The sequence below is a fragment of the Bos grunniens genome, chromosome 10 (genome assembly GCF_055505025.1).
Source record: "Bos grunniens cultivar Pamir isolate PY7600 chromosome 10, Bosgru_T2T1.0, whole genome shotgun sequence".
Classification (NCBI taxonomy): Eukaryota; Metazoa; Chordata; class Mammalia; order Artiodactyla; family Bovidae; genus Bos; species Bos grunniens.
The window spans coordinates 87,689,403-87,716,671 of NC_141174.1; the positions used below are offsets into that span (position 1 = coordinate 87,689,403).

General features: G+C 41.0%; 1 protein-coding gene across 4 annotated transcripts in view; it reads right to left on the bottom strand.

The window, feature by feature from the left end:
- Window positions 1-27,269, bottom strand: part of MAP2K5 (mitogen-activated protein kinase kinase 5) — a 282,322-nt gene that overhangs the window by 94,069 nt on the left and 160,984 nt on the right. For all 4 annotated transcript variants that reach the window (XM_086322839.1, XM_086322837.1, XM_086322838.1 and 1 more), the window contains exons 14-16: window positions 23,453-23,526; window positions 22,440-22,490; window positions 12,126-12,197 (exon numbers count right to left, since the gene is read on the bottom strand). In XM_086322839.1, coding sequence (XP_086178965.1) covers window positions 12,126-12,197; window positions 22,440-22,490; window positions 23,453-23,526 — 197 coding nt within the window. The remainder of the gene's footprint in view (window positions 1-12,125; window positions 12,198-22,439; window positions 22,491-23,452; window positions 23,527-27,269) is intronic.

Below are 27,269 nucleotides of genomic sequence, written 5' to 3' on the forward strand. Positions count from 1 at the left end.
TTCTGCAGTTGAGGCAAGCGGAGGCTACTCTCTAGTTGCGGTGGCTTCTCTTGCTGCAGAGCACGGGCTCTAGGGTACTTGGCCTTCAACAGTTGAGGCTCACAAACTCTAGAGCACAGGCTAAATAGTTGTGGCTCACAGGCCTAATTGCTCTGTTGCATATGGGATTCTCCCAGTTCAGGGATCGAACCCATGTCTCCTGCACTGGCAGGCAGATTCCTACCACTGAGCCACCAGGGAAGCCCCCTCTGCGTTTTTCCATTGCACTTTTACTGATCTTTTCCCCTCCGAGTCAAGGAGCTCCTAAGAACAAAGTTTTTCTATCCCTACTGCTAACACAGGGCAGTACTACATAAATGTTTACTGATTAGATGGAACTTTTACCTATCCACTTCTACTTTATTTCAGCAGACATATTGGAGATTAGGTTAATTTTTGTGTTTCTTTAAGAAAAATAAACTAGGTCTTGGTTTCTGAAAAAAACAACAATGTTTTTTAATACATTGTTTTTTTAATACATTTCAAAATACAATAAAGCTGAACCAACCATAGGGATAGTGTAGGTAGCAATCCTGTGAAAAGCGGTGATGAGTTGAGTCACAATAAACCAGTCTTTCCCTTTATCTAATTTCCTGCTCATTTACATTTACCATTTCTCACTCTTTTCTTCAGAACTACTGATCTACTTTTCTACAGCTTAGGGGAAGAAGCAGACTTTCACCCAGGGTCAGGATATTTAACTGCTGCTGCCTGGTCCAATCATCTAGCCTTTCTGGAAAAGTCCTTCAATTTCTCTAGATCTCAGTTTCCTTATTTGCCATGTGGGAACTTTGATGTTTACGGATCAAAGTTGGTGGAATGATCTTGGATACCTTAAATTGCTGATTTTTTGGTCACTTCCCACCACGGTGGGAAGAAGCTTAAATGAGACAATGAATATGAAATGGCTTTGTTAAGTGTTACATATACATAAAGTGTTGATATCCTTCCAGAACGACACTGAGCAAGAAGATGTCAGCAGTGAGCAATAGAGGAAAGTGCACTTCCCTTCACATCAGAGGTCCCAGCTGCAGGGCTTCTTCTGCACAGTTGTAGCTTTTGCAGTACCTGCAGGCCCAGTCCCTCCCTGGGATCCAGAGAGGATCCGAGCTTCCTCACTGATAAGAGGAGGGATCTGACTTAACAAGTTCTAATGTCTCTCTTCTAAATAGTTAAAAGACACTTTGGTCTCTAAATACAAGGATAAGGTGTGTAAAAGTTGTCTAAATAAATGCTAAAAAAGTTATTATTACTCAGGTCAGAATCAAAGCATGTAAAGCAGACTGGAGGATCTTTGAGAGGATTTTTAAGTTGATTCCGGATCACTGGATTTGAGTATTGATAGGACTCTATGATGGAGAAGGCAATGGCAACCCACTCCAGTACTCTTGCCTGGAAAATCCCATGGACGGAGGAGCCTGGTAGGCTGTAGTCCATGGGGTCACGAAGAGTCAGACACTTGTCACACACAAAAATTTGCTAAGTGACTAAATGAATAAATGACTGCAGCTTGTCTAATTTTATACTTGGCTCTTCTACAAAATACCTCTTAAAAAAAAAAACCCAAACCTGAGACAAGTCTTCACTCACTACTTAAATGCTTCTAGGGCTGGGTCATTTTACTTCTAAAGGGATGGCAGCACACTGTTGAACAGCAAGGGTGCAGGGATCTATTCATTAGAAATTTTTTTTTGATGTGGACTATTTTTAAAGTCTTTACTGAATGTATTACAATATTGCTCCTGTTTTTTGTTTGTTTGTTTGTTTTGGTTTGGTTTTCTGACTACAAGGTATGTGGGGTCTCAGCTTGTGGGGGTTCAAAATGTGGGATCGTAATCATACCCCCTGCACTGGAAGGTGAAGTCTTAGCCCATGGACCACCAGGGAAGCCCCAGAGAATTCTTCTTTATACTAAATAGAAAACCGTGGACTTCTTGTTTTGTGTTAGCTTCAGAACGGAGAAGGCGATGGCACCCCACTCCACTGCTCTTGCCTGGAGAATCCCATGGATGGAGGAGCCTGGTGGGCTGTAGTCCATGGGGTCGCAAAGAGTTGGACACGACTGAGCGACTTCACTTTCACTTCTCACTTTCATGCATTGGAGAAGGAAATGGCAACCCACTCCAGTGTTCTTGCCTGGAGAATCCCAGGGACGGGGGAGCCTGGTGGGCTGCCATCTATGGGGTCGCACAGAGTTGGACACAACTGAAGTGACTTAGCAGCAGCAGCAGCTTCAGAAAGTCCGGCCTGCCTGTCATAAAGTAGCAGACTGCCCATCCTCTACTGACAATTCTTCAAACGTTGGAGTACGAGTTTTTAAACAACTGCTTTGTCCTCTCTTTATTTCTTTATTTTTTGTATCAAGACTTGATTCAAATGTTTTAAAAGTCTAAATTGTGTGTGCTTGTGTTTATACACGATTTGGACATGTGCTGTTGAAAAAACTTTAAAAACTGTCTGAAATCCATCAAAATAACAAAATGCTTAGCTGGGATTGCTAGCACCTGTTCCATCTTGTTCTGTCAATCTCATGGTTGTTCACGATAGCTCTGAGCACAAAGCAAGCTCAACAATGCCTCATTCAGTGGGAAACACTTCACTTTGTCTGCCAGTTTCCCAGCACTACCATCACTGACAACCTTGGAAAATGCGCATTTAGGCATGGTAATCTGAGACAGCTGGATCCCTTCACAGACCCGGCAGAGGACTGAACCAGTCAATCCATCATCTGCCAAAGGTCATTTTAACAGCTTCTTTTTGCAATAAGTTACATAAAATTTCAGACAAAAAAATGACAATAGAAAAAAATAAAGTTAAGACAATTACAAAAAGGGGCGTGCAGGCAGGGGCATGAGTGACAGAAACTGTTACACGCTCTTTTCCTCGGTATTCTTCAATGGAAGGGAAAGAGGCCCACGACGAGAATTCCAGAGCCACACTTCTACCCACTTTCTTATACAATCTCCCACTGAAATGTCCTTTGTCCTAGGACCCTTCAGCTTTAACCCTTCTGCTTTTTGATGGTTTTCAGCAGAAACTTCGATCAACGGGTAAGATATTTCACTAGATGGAGCAGCAGACAACACATTATAGTAAGAGTCAATGTCCACTCAGGTTCTTGACAGTGATTATGAAAAGGAAGAGGAGGAAAAACTCGTTATCCGTGGAGCACACCAAAGGCTAAGCTGTCATGGTTGAGAGAAGCTGACAGCAGCTGCTCAGAGGGTATCCAGAGCCGTCCGTCACCCCCCAGACCAGGCTCGCGGTCACCATGGGCTAGGGGAGCAAACAAAGCTGCAGCCATGGACTGACCAGACGAAGTTACATTTCTGTTTGTTTTGTTTGTTTGTTTCAAAAGCTGGGAAGAGGTAGGTTCTTCAGTATATTTAGAGGCAGGGGCTGAGTCTAGATAATGCTCCATAATTCTTTTCACTTGGTAAAACATTCACTGCCTAGATGTTATTTCAAAAAGGAGCTTACTTCTCAAAGTGCCTTCTTAAAATATATATATATGTTTATTACTATTGTTTATCACCTGTCTCCTAACTACATTGTAGGTTCAACAAGGAAAGGGAACATGCCTGTTTTATTTACCAATGTGTCCCCAGCACCCAGTAAAGTATCTGGCACATAAGAAGTGTTCAATAAAATTTATTAATGTTATATTAACATATATATGTAAATTAATGAATGTTAGGCAACCCACTCCAGTGTTCTTGCCTGGAGAATCCCAGGGATGTGGGAGCCAGGTGGGCTGCTATCTATAGGGCTGCACAGAGTCGGACACGAATGAAGCAACTTAGCAGCAGCAGCAGCAGGGTTTATCTGGAGAAGGCAATGGCACCCCACTCCAGTACTCTTGCCTGGAAAATCCCATGAACGGAGGAGCCTGGTAGGCTGCAGTCCATGGGGTCGCTAAGAGTCGGATACAACTGAGCGTCTTCACTTTTACTTTTCACTTTCCTGCATTGGAGAAGGAAATGGCAACCCACTCCAGTGTTCTTGCCTGGAGAATCCCAGGGACGGGGGAGCCTGGTGGGCTGCCGTCTATGGGGTCGCACAGAGTCGGACACGACTGAAGCGACTTAGCAGAGAGCAGTAGCAGAAATTCTGACGGAAACTCTGCACTTTACGGGTAGAGCCTGTAGGCTTAGGTAATGCCATTTAGCTGGACTGTTCCATAGGAAACTCCCAGTGCCTGGATCTTTAAGACCTCTTGGTCATATTTTCCTCAAGAAGGTCTCTTCCAATATTCTACCTGAAAGGTAATTCTGGCTGCCAGCGTCCCAGAAACAGGGTGTGGTAGGACGGCTGGGAGTCTCCACATTCAGAAGCTAAACTTTCATTTAATGCCTCTGCATCAGGAATGAGACTCAGCCTCCTACAGTGCCAGGTATCACTCATTTTATTCTCAGAGAAATTCCTCTACTTACTCCTCTCCTAACATACAAACTCCTCTTGTGTAGGGCTTAGGAGGGTGACTGAGTTAAGGAAAGAATCACTGAGTCAGACAGTGTAACTATTAGTCAAAACAGCTTAACTGTTTCTCAGACAGACTAACACAATTCTCTTCTCTGGCCTCACTTCCACTCTGAGTTTCAGATACCTGGTGCCACCAATTCCTGAGCGTCCTCGGTGGCTTAAAGTAAATCAGGTGCTTCTTTTTTCTTTCCTGCTGGCTTCAGATTACAGTACTCTCAGTCCCCTTAAGCTGTTTACTGTTGGCCATCTGCTTTCCCACACCCAAAATTTGGTTGCTGTTGTCTCCTTTCCCTTTCTGCATGGTAATAAAGCTTTAAAAAATCTCTTTGTGACCGTTTTCAGTGGAGTTTGAGGTGAGAGTGGAAGATAATGAGTGTGCTTCAATGCCAGGCTCCTCTGTCCATGGAATTCTCCAGGCAAGAATACTGGAGTGGGTAGCCATTCTCTTCTCCAGGGGATCTTCCCGACCCAGGGATCGAACCTGGGTCTCCCACATTGCAGGCAGATTCTTTACCATCTGAGCCACCAGGAAAGCCCTTAACCCTAATTTGTAGGCTTTTTGAACCCATATGTGAACATTTCAAAAGGTAATTCCTCTTAAAGAGAAGAGATAATGGCTTAATTTTCTCATTGTGACCTCTTCACAAGCTCTGAAATGGAGCCTCCATCTAAAGGCCCCAAGAGATTAAATGATTTACCCTACGATCTATAGTTTATACTGGCTGAAGTGGAATTTGAATCTAGGTCTGAGTCAAAACTCGTCTTCATATTCAAAACACTTGTGATCCGTTCAGCAAATGTTTGTGAGTGTTTACGTTAAAGACTTCATCAAACTTTTACTCTGACCTTAATTTTCAGAAACTACTTTAAAATCATTATGAAAGTAAGAAAAAATTGAGCCCCAAAGATTTCCTGAGTAACCACTAGGGCAGTGAAATTGTGCTAGAGAGGGCAGGAGATTACGAGAGAATCAGATTTAAATTCTGTCATAAGGATCTATGACATAGCAATAAATTAATATACTACAAAGTGAAAAATGCTCATGCCACAAGGAAGATGTAGATGAAGGTCAGGAGAAGAAATTACTTTTAGCTGGAGAGATGAGTTGGTGTCATAAAGGATGGGTATTTAAATTGTATCTTGGGGAGAAGAAGAAAATGATACTCCACACAGAGTGAATGGCATAGTGCTCCTTGAATATTTTTAACATGGTTAAAGTGGTTTTGAAGCTCACAAGAAAAACTCTAACTCTGTCAGAACAATACAACCCATCAAATCTTCAGAAGACAGTGCTACTTTGATGATAATGACCTTGTGTGACTCTCTGAATGTGCTCTTCACCTATCTAGAGACATTTTTCTAAGCCACGGACCTTGCTTTCATCATTTAACACATCATTCAGACCACTTCAGTAAAACAGTGATCATGCTGAAGAGGGGTCTCAGAGGACGGGATGACACTCCAATTAACCAAGCACACTGAGCCAGACTGTTCTGTGCTTTGGACTCAAGAGACTGCTGGAGAGAGGAGGTGAACAAAGGCAGAAAGAGCGAGGAGGACCCAAGTGAAAAGAGCAAAATGCAGGTGCTAAAGATGGGGCTTTCAGTCTGACTCCTAGAGAAAAGCCTGTCAGATTATTCACCACCGACCTTAGTAAGTTTATAATAGCCGGCCAAAGAGAATCACAAACCAAAATATGTACTTGGATAGCACACTCAGAGTAAGAACCCTGACGACTGACCTGGTGCCTTTTTTAGATGTGTGTGCTTCGTTCTGGGCGCTAAAAATGCGAGGATAGAGGAGGGCATGTGCTGACTCATTTTTTGACCCAATTAGGACCAGCTGAAAAGTCCAGCTTTTCCAAATATGACTGCTTACTTCCCTCCTACAGATCTGTGTTGTGATTCGGGTGACACAAGGGTATGAATGGTGGGAGGGGGTTCAGGATGGGGAACACATATATACCCATGGCTGATTCAAGTCAGCGTATAGCAAAAACCATCACAGTATTGTAAAGTAATTAGCCTCCGATTAAAATAAATAAAGAAAAGAGTACGAATGGGGTAACTAATTAGTGAGAAAGAACCGTGGGACTCTCAAGCCGTTGGTTCCGTGGGAGAAGAGAGAAGCACTGAAACGAAGAAACCCTGCCCTAAAGCGTTTTAGGTGCTCCCTGCCCCTAGGAATGAAGACCATCAGTTTTTACTGTGGACACACTCTTTTTCATTCTAAAGTGTAGCCCTGAAGTCTTTAAAGAGCAGCAAGAAGGGTGAACAGTCCTAAAAATCACCCGGTCAACTGAATCGGTGGGATCTCTCTACGAGAGTCAAACAAGTATTTTAGAGCAGGATCAATCTTCCCAGCTTGTCCTTGTTTAGACACTTTGTACGCCTGTTAGTGGTCTCAATTCTTTTTTTTTTTTTCATTTTCATGCTGATTGTTGTCATAAAGGCTCAAGGAAGAAGAGCAGTTAATTCCATGTGGGTTCTTTTCCCCATTATAAACCCCTTACATGGCAATGACCTTTATTTTGTTCTATAATTCACATGAGGAGAACTACAACACATCTTAAGGTCTGAGTTGAAAATCAGAAACAAAAACACAGAAAGGGGCTGAAATCTTCATATCTTAGTAAAACCACCATGCTCTAGTTAAGCTGAATCATCTCATTTCTTCCCTTCTTAAGGATAACTTCCATCCCTTATCTTATTTCAGCCAACTCCAAATGCTATATATAGGTAACAAAATCATGGAGAAGACCCATTTTATCTCACAGAAAGAGGGAGACTGAACTGACAGAAGATGGGGGCAGTGTTGCTGCTAGATTAAAGACAGTCTGATATTAAAGATTCTGTGCTTAAGGCACAGATGTACCTGCGACTTTTTAAATGGCACATTTTAGCGGCATGTAGCATCATCTTTTATGGAAGAGTGTGGCGAGAGGCCTTGTTATGACTCCCCATGGGGACTGTGACAGCACATTAACAAGAGGAGGGAAGTATGAAGAAGGCAGGCAAGGGTGAACCTGTATTTTAGGAGTTTAAAGCACTGAAGGCAGCCTTTTGACTCCTGAGTCACCAAAACCCTCAGGGATCTTATGGAATTTACGGGAGGGTGCTAGGTAGAAGTAGAAGGGAAAGAAAACTCTAGATCCCATTTTGTCTCTATTTGATTCTTGTGTAACTTCAGGAAAATTCCTTTGCTCAGTTTCCCACATTCTTATCCCATTGCCTCTTTTTAAACTTTTGTTTGTTTATTTTTGGCTGTGCTGGGTCTTTTGCTTTGCATGGGCGTTCTCTAGTTGTGGTGAGCAGGGGCCACTCTTCGTGGCTTCTCACTGTGGTGGCTTCTCTTGCTGCGGAGCACAGGCTCCAGGCGCACAGGCTTCAGAAGTCCCAGCACGGGGCTCCGTGGCTGTGGCGTCCGGGCTCTAGGATGCACGGGCTCAGTAGCTGTGGCACATGGGCTTAGCTGCTCTGTGGTGTGTGGAATCTTTCCAAACCCAGGGATCGAACCCATGTCTCCTGCACTGGCAGGTGGATTCTTATCCACTGCACCGCCAGGGGAGTCCTCCCCCGTGTTTCTTTACCACCCGGTACTCTAGGGGAATAAACTGATTGACTCAAAACATTTTGAGGAAGGTATCCACACAAGTAGGTAGATCCTGCATACTTGGACATCTGCTCTCTCCTGAAAGGTTTACAAAGATCCCACCTTAGAGGGTGCTGGGGGATGGGGAAGCGCTCCTCCATCTCTTCCTTCTTTCTCCAAGGGGCAACTCCCTTTAAGACAACCAAGCTCAACTGTCAGCTCCTTTGAGAAACCTGTCTTGCTCTCCCCGCCTGAACCTTTGTGGCTCAGAGTACTTCATTTTCACTAATGACTGTCACACTGCTCTGGGCTTTAAGTGTCTGTCTTCTCTATCACAGGCAAGCCTTCCTCATCTTAGTGTGCTCCACTCTTCAAGGTTCACTACATGATAAGTGCTTAAACAATAATTATTGAATGAATGAAAGTGTCTACTCTCTACAGTGTGTTTCTAGGAAGGGAACCTTGTTTTTAAAGGTGAGGATAAACAGTAGAGAAGCAATTACTCTTTGAAGATGTTAACTATGTTTCAGGACACAATTTTCTACTCTGAATTTTAAAATGCTATTGAGATTCATACTTCTCTCCATTTACAGTGATTCTGAACAGGATTTACCACATCTATTCCTAGCACACCATGATGAAAACAAAGAAATTGGTCCTTAAGCGCCTTTGTTGGGCTGACTTCCCAATCCCTTCAGGTAATATTCTTATCACATCTGCTCCTTAGAAAAAAAGAACCTTGGGGTTCTCTTCCTTATTGACTCACACACAGTTTCTCATCTATGGACTCAAAGCCTCCGACTCCTACTTCACATCACATATTTTTGTACCCAAATGAATCTGGTATAAAACACATTGTTGCTGTTTGGTCGCTAACTCATGGCCCAGCTGTTTTGTGACCCCATGGACTGTAGCCTGCCAGGTTCCTCTGTCCATGGGATTCCCAGGCAAGAATACTGGAGTGGGTGGTCATTTCCTTCTCCTGGGGATCTTCCCAACCCAGGGATTGAATCTGCACCTTCTGCATTGGTAGGTGGATTCTTTATCACTGAGCCACCAGGGAAACCCATAAGGCACATGCCAGGGCCTTACTCTTCTCTCTAAAAACTTAATTCACCACCTGTGTTCGGTCATTTGTTCTCACTTGCGTGTCTGCTGGGTCATAAGCTCCCAGAATACAGAGACTGTGATCACATAGTTCCTTTCAAAAGCATTTAGTTAAGTATCCCACACACAGAGGTGCTCAACAACTCTTCATGATGATCATAATCACACTGCACTTTACATCCTCTAAGGCCATCTCTTCCTCCTTCTAACATCTGGCTCCTCAGGATCTATTTTAAAACGCAGGGAGCAGTAAAACACTGACCTCTTTTCAGCCCTCACTCTTGACCAGTGGTACTTTTCTACTCCCCACGTTATTGCATGAGCCAAGGCGCTCCTCCAGGCCTCCAAGTGTCTCACACTCACTGCCGACACTTTTTCACACAGTTCCTTACACCTTAATCTTATAAGTTCAACGAGTCTGTTTCCTTCAGTCTTCTAGAGACTATTTAATAGTTTACCTCCAGGATAAATGAACATGATCAACAAAATCCCAAATACATCAATGGCAATCTCCCTTCCTATACAACAGAGTCTCTTTTTATTAATCTTTGTATCCTGAGCACTCAGCAAAATGCTGGCAGACAGATATTTCAATATGCAACATAAATGTTATATTTATTAAGTATCTATCTACCTACCTATATTAACTAGTCTCCCTGTTTCCATGATTGTCCTTCTATATTCTGTGCTCCATAGAGCACCCAGCTATCCTGTGAAAACATATTTCAGATAATTTACTCTCAGAGTAACATCTAAAATTCTGACCATGGCTAACAAGGCTGCATATGATGTGGCCCCTGGCTACCACTCTGAATGTGTTTTTTCCCATTTTTCCCTTGCTAACTCCACTCAAGTAACCCAGGTCTCTTGTATTATTTGCTGTTGCCTGATGGCCCGCTCTTTTCACACCATTCAAGTCTCAGCTCAAAGGCTGTTTTATCGGAAAGGAGGACTCCACTTCATTTTTCCCCATAGGACTTACCACAACCTGAAAAATTATATACTCAGTTATCCTTCTGTTTATATACTCAGTATTATATACTTTAATATACACTTTATATATATATATTTTTATATGTATTTATATATATATAAAAGTATTTATATATATATAAAAGTATTATATACTTTTATATATATAAATTATATACTCAGTATCCTTTCCAAACACTCCACCCCCCTCACCAAATGCTACTTCACAAGAATCAAGGATGGAGTGTCCTTCATTACTATATCCCCATTACCTATCTACTCGACATAGCAGGAGCTCAATACATGGAATGAAGAAATGAATATGAAAGGAAGGAATGGTGTGCTCTAAATCTTACATCTGTTAGTTACCCTGTTTGGCAGTATTGCTATGCCTCTGCATGTTTTTAAGTCACACAATTCTAGAGTTGTTGCAGAAAGTTAAAGAAAGGCAAGAGCAGACTGCTTAGAGTCATAAAATGTTAGTTTGGAAAGGGGCTTAGAGATCATTATTTAGCAGCAGAAGAAACTGAGGCCCAAAGTTAAGCACAGGGGCTTGCACAGGGCTACCTAGAAAACCAGGTGCAAAGCTATACCTGCAAGCCAGGTCTTCCATTCCGTCTAGGACTCTTATCTTTATACTGTGCAACCTCGCAAATGTTCCACACTATATCTGGTCTTTCATCAAGTATACTCAATGACAATGATTTAAAATATACAAAGGGTAATTATGTAACAGCTAGAGCTGAGCTCCACAAATCAAAGGTACTAGTTTCCCCTGAGACAGGCTAACTGGACACGCCCTTCAGGATTCTGTTGGGAGACTCAGTTCTGAGCATCTGTCCACCAGCACTGCCAATCTCTCAGCTGTTCATATATACTGTATTTCCTCTTAGAGCCCCTTTCATGAAGAAGCAGAAAAATATGGTTCAATAAACACTGAATATTTTTGCTTTCTTTCTATAGTGCAGGTGAATTGACTCTGAAGATATCTCCTTAGAAATTCAACTGCATTCATGCATTGCAAAAATCACAGAAAAAGCATTTGACCAAAAAAAAAAAAAGTGATGGAATTGTGACTGCAACTCTATCTATGATCTTATTTAAGGAGTTCTTTTTACTGTTTTAAAGAGTTCTCTTTTATCTGAATCAAAGTGTGTAAGATACATCACTTGAAACACTAGTGGATATCTAGGCTCTATACTGCTGTAATTCATGCTGAGGCAGGTCTCCATCTAATACAAATTCTACGCATTTCCTTATAGATCAACAATCACTGTACAGAAACCCTAGCACAAAGTTCTAGTGGGGGCACATGTAGCATACTAAAATAAAGTCCATTCTAAATACAGCTGTAAAGAGATACATTAAAACTGTGCTACGTACATATACCTATCCTCCTTCAAATCATTTCATACTCTGTTCTGCAACACGTGATATGATTCTAACTGGAATAAGGTGGTTTTTTTCTTTCTATGCAAACATATAGAAATTATACATCCAAATGAGTAGGGCTGTACTCTTTAATAAGGTAATCACCTCTACAAGTCATATATGCCTTCCAACAAGGCTGCTATCACACATACTTTTTCTGGAATTTCTAGGTTCTCCACATTTCATGTGCATAAGGATCACACTGGGAACATGTTAATAATGCTAATTCTTAGAGATGTGTATTTAACTGGTCTTTTGATGGGAGTCCGGGAACCTGTATTCTTAAGAAGCACTCCAGCTAAGTTTTACACAGGTGATCTGTGAGAAAAAGCACTTTAGAATAGTGATGTAAGGGTATCAAAGTAAGGACTACTGAGTTAACCTCTGTTTACATATACACATAACACACTGGAAGTTTAATGTTTTTTTTCAAATCTTCATTTCTCCTAATAGAATATATCGGTACAGATATACATAAGAGCATCTATTTGCAATTAACATACCTCCATGAAAGAGATTCCTAAGCTCCAGACATCAGAATGAATTCCATACTGCTCCCCTGAAATTCTTTCAGGCTGAAAGAAAACAGAAGGGAGCTTGTGAGTTGACGTAAGCTACTCCAGGAAACACATATGCTCAAGTGAGCTCAGCTAAGGCAGAGTCACCAATATCTGCACAGCACATTAGGAACAGAAAAACAATTTTATATGTATGTGTATTATACAGATAATCCATAGAAATTGTATAGGTAATACAGATATATTAGATATAATCTTATTGAATCCTCAAAAAGATCCTGTGAGGGAAACTGTTATCTTAAAGACAAAGAAAATGAAGGCTCACATTCGTGGGATATAAGGCAAAGTCCTAAACTAGTAAATGAGCTGAGACTTGAACTCAAACCAAATCCAGTGGCCTTAGCTGTCGAGTGACAAATTACAGGACATTATATAATATTATCATGTATTTGCATTTTGAGAGATGGGTCTGAATCACTAGGAATTCTGCTATTTTAAAATTTTTATTTGTATTAATATTAAACTTGTAGGAAATTTTTAAGATTAAGACTAGTACAAAGAAAACCCATATTTCCTTTGCCCAGATTCACCTACTGCTCAACATTTTATCCCATTTATCGGGCTTCTTTTTGATATAATCCAGGGAACAGTTTGAAAGGTCCTTTTGGGACTCGTGGTCCTCCATTCAAGATATGTAGAAAATACCTGTTCTAACAATTAGCTGCACACTCTCTAGTTCAACAGACTAATTCCATAGTGGCGTGGCTGCTGCCTAGTTTCTCTATGCCTCCAGGATTTGGCATTCAGTAAGGTACTTCACAGGAGTCTTCTGAACGAACACATGAACAAATGAGTAAGAGAAACTGAGGTCTCACTGAGATGGAATGGTTGCTTAAGGTTACAGAGCTAGTAACGGCAGGGCTAGGATCATGACCCATACCTCTTGGCCCCCAGTACCGTACACTATTCTTGGTACCATCCCTGGAATTCTTGGAAGTCACCATAGCCATCGTCCTTTAAAAGCCTGCATGAGCCACCCTTGGTAGTAACTGGAGTCAGGGTGAGTCTGGTCCACTGCAGATGGGAAGAAATGGGCATTCACCACTCACCAGCAGGGGATACACCAGGGGTATGGAAGATGTGGGCCAGATACTCTCAGGTGAGTTGGCTTAGTTGGGACCCGAACTTTGTAACCGACTTCCCACTCCCACCTACCAGGCTATCTCAGTATATTTACTGTCTTCTCCTGGGACCATTTTCCATAAAATTACATAAAGCCCTACCCTAAGATAGCAGGATGGATTGTCTTACTTCCCTTCCTTTATTTATTTAAGTTGTAAAATACCTTTCCTACCAAGAATAATTCTTCCCAAGGGCCGAGAGTCATGTGACCATTTCTCCAAGCCGCTAACAGACATGGTCATTCCAATCCCCTCATACTTTTTTTTTATGTTCTAATTCCTGCTACCATCACTTTTCAAGTTCCATGGTCATATCTGAATGAACTCATTATCCAATTCTAGCGAGATCCATTCATAATCGGAAGCATCCATATGGAATCAGCCAGCCAGTTACAGGAGTAACGCCATCATCATCACCATTGACGATGACGTCATTACTCTGTGCACTTACTGAAGAATTTCCACGTGCCAGGCATTGTTCTAAGTGCTTTTCATAAATACCCATACTAGACTGGTACTATTCATCATCCCCAATTAAAAAACAAGGCAAATGAGGCCAGAGAGGTTTAATTTGTACCTACTGGGAAAGGATAGTAATAGCTACCACTGAATGACCACCTAGTTTGTCCCAGACACTGGGCTAGATACTCTGTATCCTCTACATTTCATACAACCTGACAAGTATTATTGCCCTCATTTTACAGATGTAAAAACTGAGGTTTAGTAAGATTAAATGACTTGCCAAAGTGTAGAGTTATGGATTAAATACTAAATGTATTATTTAAGTACACAGCCAGGATTCAAACCAGGTACATCTGACTGCAAAACCGAAGTTCTTTTCTGTCAAACGGCCCCTCTGAACTGTAAGTCAGAAGAGCCACACACTAGTCTTGACCTGGTCAGTATTTCTCAAAATACAGCCTTGGACTCATCATCATAGAACTGCCTGAGGTGCTTATTACAAATGAACTTCCAGTATCAGAATCTCTGGAGGTGGCTCTGGGAGACCTTCATTTTAGAAAGTTATTTCTCTGGGTGAATCTTCAGTAAACTCGGCCCCAGTCACTAAACATGTCTCTGTTTCCTACAGATGGGACGATCTGCCTTTCTCATCTCTGCTTAGTGCACAGAAAGGGCCCTTCTAAGGCCACCCTTCAATGGCCACCCTTTTTAGATGAAAACTCCTTCTCATTCCTCAGGTTGAATTATGAATCCCTGCCTCTGTACATCTTTAAAACGCTCTTCATATTTTTCACATTAATTTATTGCACTGAGTTGTAACCATCCAGTTGATGGTCTGTTTCTAAGAGGCAAGGAGGGTTCTTATCTCACATCCAGTACCATGCCTGGCACATAGCAGGCAGCCGGTTCCACAGGTCTGCCCTCAAGAATTCGTACAGTAGTAGGGACTAGAAAAATGTGTCCAGGCTGCTGAAACTAACTTGGGTACAAGATGAGTCCCGATACATAGCAACCCACTCCAGTGTTCTTGCCTGGAGAATCCCAGGGATGGGGGAGCCTCGTGGGCTGCCGTCTCTGGGGTCGCACAGAGTCGGACACAACTGAAGCGACTTAGCAGCAGCAGCAGCAGCAGCAGCAATACATTCTGAATTTATGGAGCCAGGACTTGATGGCCTAAGACTGCACAACTCAAATCTGTTCTCACACTTGAAGCCAAGATGGCCCACTCTGTCCTCTTCCTTCCAAAACAAAACAAAACAAAGCCAACAGCCAGGTACCACACTATTGAGAGATCTGTGATGAGTATTTTTCAGGTAAAAAGCAAAAGCTAGGTTACTTTCTGGCATGACATTTGTCACCAGTATGGAAAGCTTTTAAAGGAAAAATACGACTCTTGTCTGAAGCTCTTCTGCACTGAAGTTTAAGTGTAGAGGGAAAACTCTGGTCTGTTCTTATTGACAACACTAAGGAGTGGTGATGATTTAAAAGCCAGAGGATCTAAAAGAGCATTGCTCCAAGATGGCGTGCACACTCCATCCCTCCACTTACTGCTGTGACTGGGCATTAACCTAGGACCCAGATTTAGTTAACTCATTCCAGAACTGTCTCTACTTATAACAAAAAACAGGCTTCCCTGGTGGCTCAGATAGTAAAGAATCTGCCTGCAATGCAGGAGACCCAGATTCAGTCCCCGGGTTGGGACTATCCCCTGGAGAAGGGAATCTCTCACCCCAGTATTCTTGCCTGGAGAATTCCATGGACAGAGGAACCCGGCGTGCTACAGTCCATGGGATCGCAAAGAGTCAGACACAACTGAGCGACTTACATTCTCTCATAACACAAGACCCTAGGGTTTACTTGTCAAAAGCAGGACGATATCTGGTACATCCCATCCCTTACTTCTTCCCATGAAGGAATTTCTGCTCAGGGTTAGGCTATTCAGAAAATTAACAAAGTATGCACAAAACTTTAGGTTAGTAGGTAATAACTGCAAGGAGATCAAACCAGTCAATCATAAAGGAAATCAATCCTCAATATTCATTGGAAGGACTGAGGCTGAAGCTGAAGCTCCAATACTTTTGCCACCTGATGCCAAAAGCTGACTCATTAGAAAAGACCCTGAAGTTGGGAAAGACTGAAGGCAGGAGGAGAAGGAAATAACAGAGGACGATGGGATGGCATCACGGACTTAATGGAAACAAATTTGAGCAAGCTCTAGGAGATGGTGAAGAACAGGGAAGCCTGGTGTCCGTAGTCCATGGGGTTGCAAAAAGTTGGACATGACTGAGAGACTGAAAAACAACAACAGTATGTTAAAAAAAATGTATATATATATATATATATATATATCAATATCAATATCATAAACAATGGGTTATTTTTTTTTTTTTTTAAGCTGGCAAGATCACTATGTGGATAGTAGAACATTCAGGTTAGACAGGGTTCTGCAGTCACACTGCTCTAACTCAATCTATCTTCCAGTTCACTAATTCTCTCTCGTCTTCAACATGCTACCAAATAGTGAGTTTTTCATTTTTATCTAGTAGTTTTGTTTGAGACTTTCTCATATCAACTATGTCACTTTTAAAATTTGTGATCTAAAGTCTGTTGCAACCTTTTTCCTGCTGGTTCTTTGGTTTGCTCTGTTTCTTTGTGGGCCTGGTTTTCTTTGCTTTACAGTTTTTGTTTATGGAAAAAAAATTTCGCAGAGGTTTTCTGAGGCCTCAGGTTGATGGGTCTACTTCAAACAATATTCTCAACGTGAAGCTCCTTTTCTAACTCAGGTCACATATACAAACATCCGGGGTACAAATTTGTGCCAGAGTTAGTCTGTGGCCACAAGTTTCCCCCTTTTTCTTTTTCTTCCTGTTGCTCTTTTGTTCCCTGGGATGGGGAAGAGCAGCTTTGGATCTGGTTTGTTTGTTTGTTTGCTTTTGGTGGGGTAGGGGGCTCTTCAAGCTTCCAGCATAGTATGGGGAAGATCTCCTCTGAGACCCTCTGCCTTAAGGGAGCCCCCTTATCAATTCACAGCTGCAACACATACAAATATCCTCAGCAATACAGGAAAATATCCTCAGGAATAAGTAGCTTTGGTACTCTAACATTCTATTTTCCCCTCTGTTGTAGGTTTCCTTCTGAAAACCATCCTGGGAATCTCCAGTTGTCTTTTTAGCTCTTCAGTGTATTTGAGATGGTTTTTAAAAGTATTCTAATTCGCATTTTTCAGCAGAAGAGTTGGTCCACATACCCTAATGTGCTACCACCAGAAACTAGAAGCTGGTGTCCTAGTTAAATCTTGACCATCACTACTTGGCCAGCTCTGAGATTCTGGGCTAAAGTTACTTCACCTTTGGTTTCCTTACCTGTAAAATAAAGACAACATGTATACCTAATGGAGTTGTCTGAAGACTAAATCAATCCATGTAATGTGCTCAATTCAGTACATGCCACATGGGGATGCTTAATAAATGCTGGCCTCCTTCTAATCATCACCCCTATCACTACGATCACTGCATGAGCATGGCCAACCAAGCCGGATCATGGAATCTGAACAGGTTATAATCTAGGAAAAGATACTTTCCAAGAATAGGAAGAGTCCAGGTGGAAAAAACGTTCAGAAGATAGGAATAGTTATTTAGACTGACTTTCTGATCCCAAAGAACAAGTATTTGCATAAGATTTCTTAATTTCAAAACATCAGAAATTCACAGTAATAATGTCAAAATTTTATATTTGATTTTAGAAAATTATAATAAATTACAATGACTCAATAGTGGGTTAAAGTTTCAGAGACTTCTATCTTTAAAACAAGAGTACAAGTTCTAGTGATTAGAATTTTCAAGAAATGATTTAATATAAACTCCCCAAACCTTCTGGACTCCATTTGTAATTCTTCTGGAAGAAATCCTGTTAAAATATAGCTGAAAATGTTTCTTGCTTTGGATTAAAATGTCCATTAAACCTAATTACCTACCTGCCCCTAAGATGTAATGTGTACTTGAACATGCCACTTCATTTTCTAGATCATCGAGGAGGGACCAGATGGCTTTTCAAGTCTCCTACAAGGACCACTGTTTAACATGCCCATAAATTGTTACTGTTTATTTGCTTGTTTGTTCTAATGACTTTATAATCTTAGAAAAGCTACCCTATCTTTGTCCTAATTACCATTTTCTTATACCTAACATTTCAGATTATAGGAGAATAAAGTGAGACTGTTCACACATGCAAGGCTATTTCTTTATTTTCTTTTCAATATTTGAGCAGTCTAGTGGGTTGTATCTGAGTCATCTGAGGGTCTTTTATACTTTATCACACAAGTAAGATACTTAATACAAAAACTTAAATCGTCTGCTTATAATTAGTGAACAAATCACTTTTGGAATGCAGGTTTCATGAACTGATTCATTCATTTAGCACCATGTGAAGGACTGGATACAGAGAATAAACCAGAATAAACTCTGAATATACTAATCTAGATTTGGAGAGACACATAAATAATTTGGATAGAGTGAGAGGCACAGCAGTTAAAGAGTTCAGTCCCTGGAAGCTGATTACAGAAGTCTGACTCCTCACTCTGCTACTTATTAGCTGTATGAAATTGGTTAAGTCACTTAGCTTCACTATCCCTCATTGTTGCCATCTGTAAAAGAACAACATTTATCTACCTCACAGGTTGATTGTGAGGATTTAAAGAGTTCGGTCATCTCACACTCTAGCAAAGTAATGCTCAAAATTCTCCGAGCTCAGCTTCAACAGTACCAGTGAACCAGGAACTTCCAGATGTTCAAGCTGGATTTAGAAAAGGCAGAGGAACCAGAGATCAACTTGTCAACATCTGCTGGATCATAGAAAAAGCAAGGGAATTCCAGATAAATACCTACTTCTGCTTCGCTGACTATGCTAAAGCCTTTGACTGTGTGGATCACAACAAACTGTGGAAAATTCTTCAAGATATGGGAATACCAGACCACCTTACCTGCCTCCTGAGAAACGTGTATGCAGGTAAAGAAGCAACAATTAGAATCAGACATGGAACAACAGACTGCTTCAAAATTGGGAAAGGAATACATCAAGGCTATATATTGTCACCCTGTTTATTTAACATATGTAGAGTACATCATGCAAAATCCTGGGCTGAATGAAGCACAAGCTGGAATCAAGATTGCCAGGAGAAATATCAATAACCTCAGATATGCAGATGACACCACACTTATGGTAGAAAGTGAAGCGGAACTAAAGAGCCTCTTGATGAAGGTGAAAGGAGAATGAAAAAGCGGGCTTAAAATTCAACAATCAAAAAATTAAGATCATGGCATCTGGCCCCATCACTTGATGGCAAATAGATGGGGTAACAATGGAAACAGTGGTAGACTTTCTTTTCTTGGGCTCCAAAATCACTGCAGATGGTGCCTGCAGCCATGAAATTAAAAGACACTTGCTCCTTGGAAGAAAAATGACCAATCTACACAGCATATTAAAAAGCAGAGACATTACTTTGCTGACAAAGGTCCACAGAGTCAAACCTATGGATTTTCTAGCAGTCATGTATGGATGCAAGAGTTGGACCATAAAGAAAGCTGAGCGAAAAAGAATTGATGCTTTTGAACTGTGGTGTTGGAGGACTCTTGAGAGTCCCTTCGACTGCAAGGAGATCCAACCAGTCAATCCTAAAGGAAATCAGTCCTGAATATTCATTAGAAGGACTGATGCTGAAGCTGAAGCTCCAATAATTTGGCCACCAGATGCGAAGAATTGACTCATTGGAAAAGACCTCGATGCTGGGAAAGACTGAAGGCAGGAGGAGAAGGGGACACCAGAGGATGAGATGGTTGGATGGCATCACCAACTTGATGGACACGAGCTTGAGCAAGTTCCGGGAGTTGGTGATGGACAGGGAAGGCTGGTGCACTGCAGTCCATGGGGTTGCAAAGAGTCGGACACGACTGAGTGACTGAACTGAACTGATATGTAAAGAAAAGGGTGATTAGTGCATGGTTCTAATTAAGTGTTCACTATTACTATTGTTTTTATTATCACTGTACTGAAACAGGTATGAATATAAAGTGAGAGACATAGATGCAAAATGAGTGCACTATATTAGTGACCTCTAGTTGCAGATACTCACAATTTATTATTTGTCCTCTACCCTATACCTCCCAGCCCCCACTCATGTCACTCCACCCTCTAATTCTGTCTTTGTTCATCCTCCCAAAGTGATCTCTTTTGTAAGTGCCCTTTTCACTTACTATTTGAATCATCAAATTCGTATATTATATGCCTTCTTATTCTCTAAAGGTATGCACGGTAAACTGAAGCCTTTATTATGTCACACATGACATGGCCACATATGATGCCATGTTTCCTATTTTGCCAAAATCTTATGTGGATTACAGAGTGGTGCCACCATACCTGGCTAACTGCATGGAAAGCGCTCAGTAATTACAGGTTGATTAATTAAAAGCACTCAGTGTCAGAAACAGCTTTTACTGGCATAGACCAAAGGTTGGCAAACTTTTCTTGCAAAGGGCCAGACAGTTATTTTTCACTCTGTGGGCCATATGGTCTCTGCTGCAACCGTCAAAACTATCCCCCTCTGCCACTGCAGCGCTACAGCCCCCACAGACAACACAGAAATAAATGGGCGTGGCCACCTTCCAACGAAACTTCTTAAAATTTTTTACTTTGAAATACTTATTAATAAGAAGTGGAAAAACATATTCTGGGAGGTTTTGTACACTCTTCACTCAGTCCCTCAGTTGCTAGCACTCTTAATACAGCATCACAACACCTCAGGCAGGGGTTAACATCTGTGTCAGAATAAATGTTACTTCCACCTTCCCCCACTCCCAACCTCTGTTCTCACAGCAGTTAGGTAAGTCATGGTCAACAAGAGCCTGTTGAATTGAGCCAAGCTCATGATCTGTGTATCACACTCTTTGCTTTCTAGAGTTTTTCACTTTTTACAGCTTTAACTAGAAAGTGGATAACTAGAGTTCCCTTGCCCAAAAAGCAAAGCAATTTTAGCTTTGCCAATATGAGCTAATGTTTCATCATTTTGATCTTCACATTTTCAATTAAGAGATGGATGCATCACATACATCCATACACAAAAAGGAAAAAAAAGTTATTTCTTTAACGTGTACCTGGGAAATACAACTGTACCCTGGATTTGTACATTCAAACACATTGCAATTTAATTATTAGAGCTAACGCTACTAAGAACACAATGGAGAGTGGAAAGTTATTTCATTAATTGTTTTAAGTCAGAGCATTCCATATTTTTTCAAAGACTGACATGGCATTTGGCATGGCTTTGTTAATTATCAAAGTGGCTCACCAATCTCAGCTAAGCTGGTAGAGCCAAGAGGGTGATTGCATTTTATAAAAAACAGGTACGGGGACTTCCCTGGTGGTCCAGTGGTTAAGAACCTGCCTTCCAATGCAGGGGACGCAGGTTTGATCCCTGGTTGGGGAACTAAGATCCCACATGCCATCCCATGCATCGCAGTTAAGACCTGATGCAGCTAAATAAATAAGTATTAAAAACTAAAAAATAAAAATAAAAAAAAAATAAATAAAAACTAGGTGTGGTGACTCAGAGATTAATTTTTTGTCACATTACCCAGAAAAATGAGAAATAATGAATTTTCTTTAAAAACAATGCAAGGCAAAAATTAACTGTTTTTGTATCTCAATTTAAAAAATGCTTTGTATTGTTCTGAGAATAAGATCCAGAGTTCTATCCATATTAACATCCTTTTAACAAAATAATATATGAACAAAGAACACTGAGAATAAGATCCAAGGTTCCACACATAGTTCGTTTAACTCATATGAAGACTACTTGGAGTGAAACTGACTACCTGAATAAATCCAGAAGCCTCATCAAAAAACTAAACCTAAGATACGAAAACAAAACGTCGCTCCAAAATACTAAATAAGTTTCCTGCTTGTCGTTTCCCAGCACCCTACTCTTGACGTGAAAGTGGAAACCAATAAATAAAAGCAATTTTATGAACACAGATAACTTCACTTACTTAAAAGGCAGGCAAAAGAAAAAGGTCAAACCCACATTGGTATCTGAAATAGTTCTATGCTTCTACTTCTTATTCCTGGTAAATTTGTTTCAGAGGGACTAATAAGTTATCTTTTAATAGACATGAACTCAAATAAACAGAAGACAGACATAATGTTTGACAGGAAAATGTCTGCTAAATCCTTACATTCAGAGGCCCATAAGTAATAATTTAATTTTTAATTAATAATTTAATTTTCATCTGGTGTGGAAGCATGCTTATTCCTGGAAAAAACAGTTGATCTTATTGACTGACATTTTGATATACTTTAAGGTTAATTTAATAAGCAATGAGGCAAAGTAGCTAATGTGCTGTGAGATGCAATTTTTCTATAGGATTGCATTCAAAACAATTTTATATTTGAACCAACTGGTTAAGTCAACAAAGTGAGAGAAGTTGGTAGCTCCTGTATAAACCCTAACATCTTTTAGGAAGACTTAAAAATCGAATCATGACTGGATTGACTTCGTAATTTATGATCTGTTAGGCTAAAGCTGTGGATTTAATTCAAGAACTGTACATTACCAAGTACATAAAGATGTTGCTTTTAAATGTTATTTTTGCATAAGTTTACTTACCGCCATATAAGCATTTGTTCCAACATACGTCTTGGCTATAGAATTCACCAGCTATGAGACAAAACAGTCTGTTAGAACAATATAAAGATAATGTGGAAATAAAATGGGCAATTATTCCTCATTTAACCTACAATCATCATTTCTATAAATCAACTAAAAATTATGTAAAAGGGAACAAATTTATCTACAAAGGCATTAAAAATGATTAAATCTCTTTTCTTTTGAATGTGATTTCCAATTTAAACAAGCACAGCTTTACATTTTATAGCAGATAACCTTCAACAATTCACTTAAGCAGGATGCTTATCGCTTTAGTACCCCAAACCCGCCTGATATAAAAAGTCAATTTGAAGTAGAATTTGAACACACTCATTTTTTAGTCAGATGGCTCAAGATGTGAATGAAGCCCCATGCGTTACCAGAATGAAACGAACACTAAATACGCTGGAGGGATAACAGACTTTGACAACTCATAATACAATGATGACCTTCGCTTTGGTCTTCGTGTTTGGCTGGGAGTAAAGGTGGCTGCAATTCAAATCAACATCACAGCATGCTCGTGGGTCACTATCACCAGGGTTCTCAGGGGAGGCCCAAAATGGAAATTAATTAAAATTTGTGCTGCACATTGTAATGGCCCTCCACCATTGTTGCTCCCAATATTAATTTTTATTGTGGGCCAGTTGGGCTCCCCAGGCACAGCTCCCACTCTGCCCTCCCTTTTGTCTGGCCAAAACGCTTTCATATCAAAGCTGCATATCAATGAAGTTTGCTATTCGTAAGTAGTAATTACAATATCAGCAGTTTTTACTGTCATTAAACAATGAACAATCATATTCTGATGAAGGCAACTCGCTCAGAGATTAAAAATGAATAACACAATCCCAGCCGACGAGAAGATGCAGAGTTCTGTTTGTCTGGCAGCTAGGTGATTTTTCAATCCAGAGAGAGAATGAAAATAGGAAGTAGATGTTACAGAGACGAGAACAGATCAGGAGGAAAAAGAGACCTACCTGAGTGCTAACTCCAAAATCACACAGCTTGACTTGTCCTCTTGTGTTTACTAGCATATTGGAGGGCTTCACATCTAAAAAGGGACCAGAAAAACCCATGTAACTAATTCAATATCTACCGAGCTTGTTCTAAAAAAAGCACACACACACCAAACCATATTGCAGAAATGACATCATCTGTTCAACCTAGAATTCTAATCACAAATTTAATGCAAAGCATTTTATCTGGAGGCAAAATGTAAGGTCCTAACTCCCTCACTTCCAACCATTTCTGGTTTCTGTAGAAGCCAGAGTTTATTTATTTCATGTGAAAGTCAAATAAAATCTTGGCTTCCAACAACAGTAAACACACTTAACACCCTACTCCAGCTTTCAGAAAAAGTAGATAAGAAATGTAGCCTTCTTGCAAAAAATTTGTACAAAATGGCTTAGCTTTGCTCTTAATGTGAAACTGCTTCTCCCACCTAAAAAGTAAGGCCAAAGGGAAGCCAGTAAAGAAAAAATCATTCAAAATGTTTGCTCTAACAGGTTATATCTGATTGAAACAATGAAGGTGTGAATGCATTACTGCTTTTTCCTGGTTTTACATGCAAACCATACTTCAGATAATCCTCAGAAATTGACCTAAAAGATGTATGTACGTGTGTGCATGCGTGCACTTATCAGTCTTTTATTTATCCCTCTCGTCCCTTATATCATTTTGACTGTTTTTAAAGTTAACAAAAGAACTGACATAGCTTTTGCCAAGGCAGTCTGCTAAATAGACACAAAGGGTTTCTGTGAAGCATCGTCAGTGATAACAATAAGCCTTTTCAGGAATTCAAGGAGCCAACAAAAACCATCCAAGCAGGATGAGACCACAGCACTTCTGTTGGTACAGGACAGCACCTGCTTCAGCATTTCATCTTCAGCAGCAAAAGTGGTTTGGAACAGACAGCTTGCTGTATTCAATAGAATATATGACCACAATTACTCCAAGACTGAACAAAAGACTCAGAATTTCTATGTAACATCTAAAAAAAACTGTGAGTTAATCTCATGCTGCCCAACCAATCTGCAAAAGGGTACCTCCCAAAATATATCTTGCCAAGAGTAGGTACTTAACTCAAACTTCAGGTTCAAACTCAGTAACCAACGATTACTGAACCCTACCTCCCACATGACAGGCATCTTCTCATACGTGTGCTTGTTCAGCATTGCCTGACTGACACCAGAATACACACTCCGTGAAGGCAGGGACTTAGACTCTTTCACTGACTTCTAGATACCAGTTCCCGAAGAGGGCCAGTCATACAGGAAATGCTTAATAAATATTTGTTGAATAGATGAGAAAAAATGAACGGAAACCATGAACACATAGCATTATTTTGTTAATGATTATGTTTCCGTGATCAGGGGTTAGCTGTAGACTATGCCTCTGTAGCGTGCCCTTTCAGATAAGACACACTATATACTTCTTGTAGGGGGGCTTTCTCTCTGAAAATAGGTCAGTATGCCTAGGCATGTGTAAGCTTTTTTTTTTAACCAACTTGCCTCTCTGCTTCCAGTTTTCCCCAATTTCAACATAAACCTTATACCACCATCATATTAAATACACTTTCACTGTATAACTTCTCTCCTAAGGAGGAAGTAAAATATTCCCTGACCTCCCCCACCAACCCCAACGTGAATTCCCTAAGAATAGGGTTGTGCTTTCATTTGAAATCACATTTGAAAGCAGTTTGAACTCAGTTTAGTTCAGTTGCTCAGTCGTGTCCGACTCTTCGCGACCCCATGGCCTGCAGCACGCCAGGCCTCCCTGTCAATCACCAACTCTCGGAGTTTACTCAAACTCATCTCCATTGAGTCAGTGATGCCATCCAACCATCTCACCCTCTGTCGTCCCCTTCTCCTCCTGCCTTCAATCTTTCCCAGCATCAGGGTCTTTTCAAATGAGTCAGCTCTTCGCATCAGGTGGCCAAAGTATTGGAGTTTCAGCTTCAACATCGGTCCTTCCAATGAACACTCAGGATGGACTGGTTGGATCTCTTTGCAGTCCAAGGGACTCTCAAGAGTCTTCTCCAACACCACAGTTCAAAGGCATCAATTCTTCGGCGCTCAGCTTTCTTCACAGTCCAACTCTCACATCCATACATGACTACTGGAAAAACTATACCCTTGACTAGATGGATCTTTGTTGGCAAAATAATGTCTCTGCTTTTTAATATGCTGTCTAGGTTCGTCATAACTTTTTTCCCAAGGAGTAAACGTCTTTTCATTTCATGGCTGCAGTCACCATCTGCAGTGATTTTGGAATCAGAGATAGTAAAATCTGTCACTGTTTCCACTGTTTCTCCATCTATTTCCCATGAAGTGACGGGACCGGATGCCACGATCTTAGTTTTCTGAATGTTGAGTTTTAAGCCAACTTTTTCACTCTTCTCTTTCACTTTCATCAAGAGACTCTTTAGTCCTTCTTCACTTTCTGCCATAAGGGTGGTGTCATCTCATATCTGAGGTTATTGATATTTCTCCCGGCAATCTTGATTCCAGCTTGTGCTTCATCCAGCCCAGCATTTCTCATGATGTACTCTGCATATAAACAGTCTTAAATGTGCAGCCTCAGTAGTCTGCACAAAAAATACACATCATAGACAGCCACAGTAGACACTCAATAAATATTTGCTGAACTGGAAGAAACGTTAAAGCCTGGTCTTATTTTCCAAATTTAATTCTCACTATAGGCCCTCAACTTTAAATATTTTTCTTTTGGACAATCTGCTCTTTTGTATACTGATACCCTTAAACTGGGCTTCTCTGGTAGCTCAGTTGGTAAAGAATTTACCTGCAACGCAGGAGACCCTGGTTCCTTTCCTGGGTCGGGAAGATCCCCTGGAGAAGGGATAGGTTACTCATTTCAGTATTCTTGGGCTTCCTTGGTGGCTCAGAAAGTAAAGAATCTGCCTGCAATGCAGGAGACCTGGGTTCAATCCTTGGGTTGGGAAGATCCCTTGGAGGAGGGGACAGCAACCCACTCCAGTATCCTTGCCTGGAGAATCCCATGGACAGAAGAGCCTGACAGGCTGCAGTCCACGGGATCGCAAAAAGTCAGACACAACTAAGCAACTAAGCACAACACAGCACCCTTAAACCACTCTTAAGCCACACATCTAATGGAGTCAGTTCCGTTCAGTTCAGTTCAGTCGCTCAGTCATGTCCGACTCTTTGCAACCCCATGAATCGCAGAATGCCAGGCCTCCCTGTCCATCACCAACTCCCAGAGTTCACTCAGACTCACGTCCATTGAGTCAGTGATGCCATCCAGCCATCTCATCCTCTGTTGTCCCCTTCTCCTCCTGCCCCCAATCCCTCCCAGCATCAGAGTCTTTTCCAATGAGTCAACTCTTCGCATGAGGTGGCCAAAGTATTGGAGTTTCAGCTTCAGCATCATTCCTTCCCAAGAAATCCCAGTGCTGATCTCCTTCAGAATGGACTGGTTCAAGGGACTCTCAAGAGTCTTCTCCAACACCACAGTTCAAAAGCATCAATTCTTCAGCGCTCAGCTTTTTTCACAGTCCAACTCTCACATCCATACATGACCACAGGAAAAACCACAGCCTTGACTAGATGGACCTTTGTTGGCAAAGTAATGTCTCTGCTTTTGAATATGCTATCTAGGTTGATCATAACTTTCCTTCCAAGGAGTAAGGGTCTTTTAATTTCATGGCTGCAGTCACCATCTGCAGTGATTTTGGAGCCCAAAAAATAAAGTCTGACACTGTTAATGAACAAATATTCTGAGCTCCTAGAAGAAGGGGCTGCCTGGAAATCACAAGGC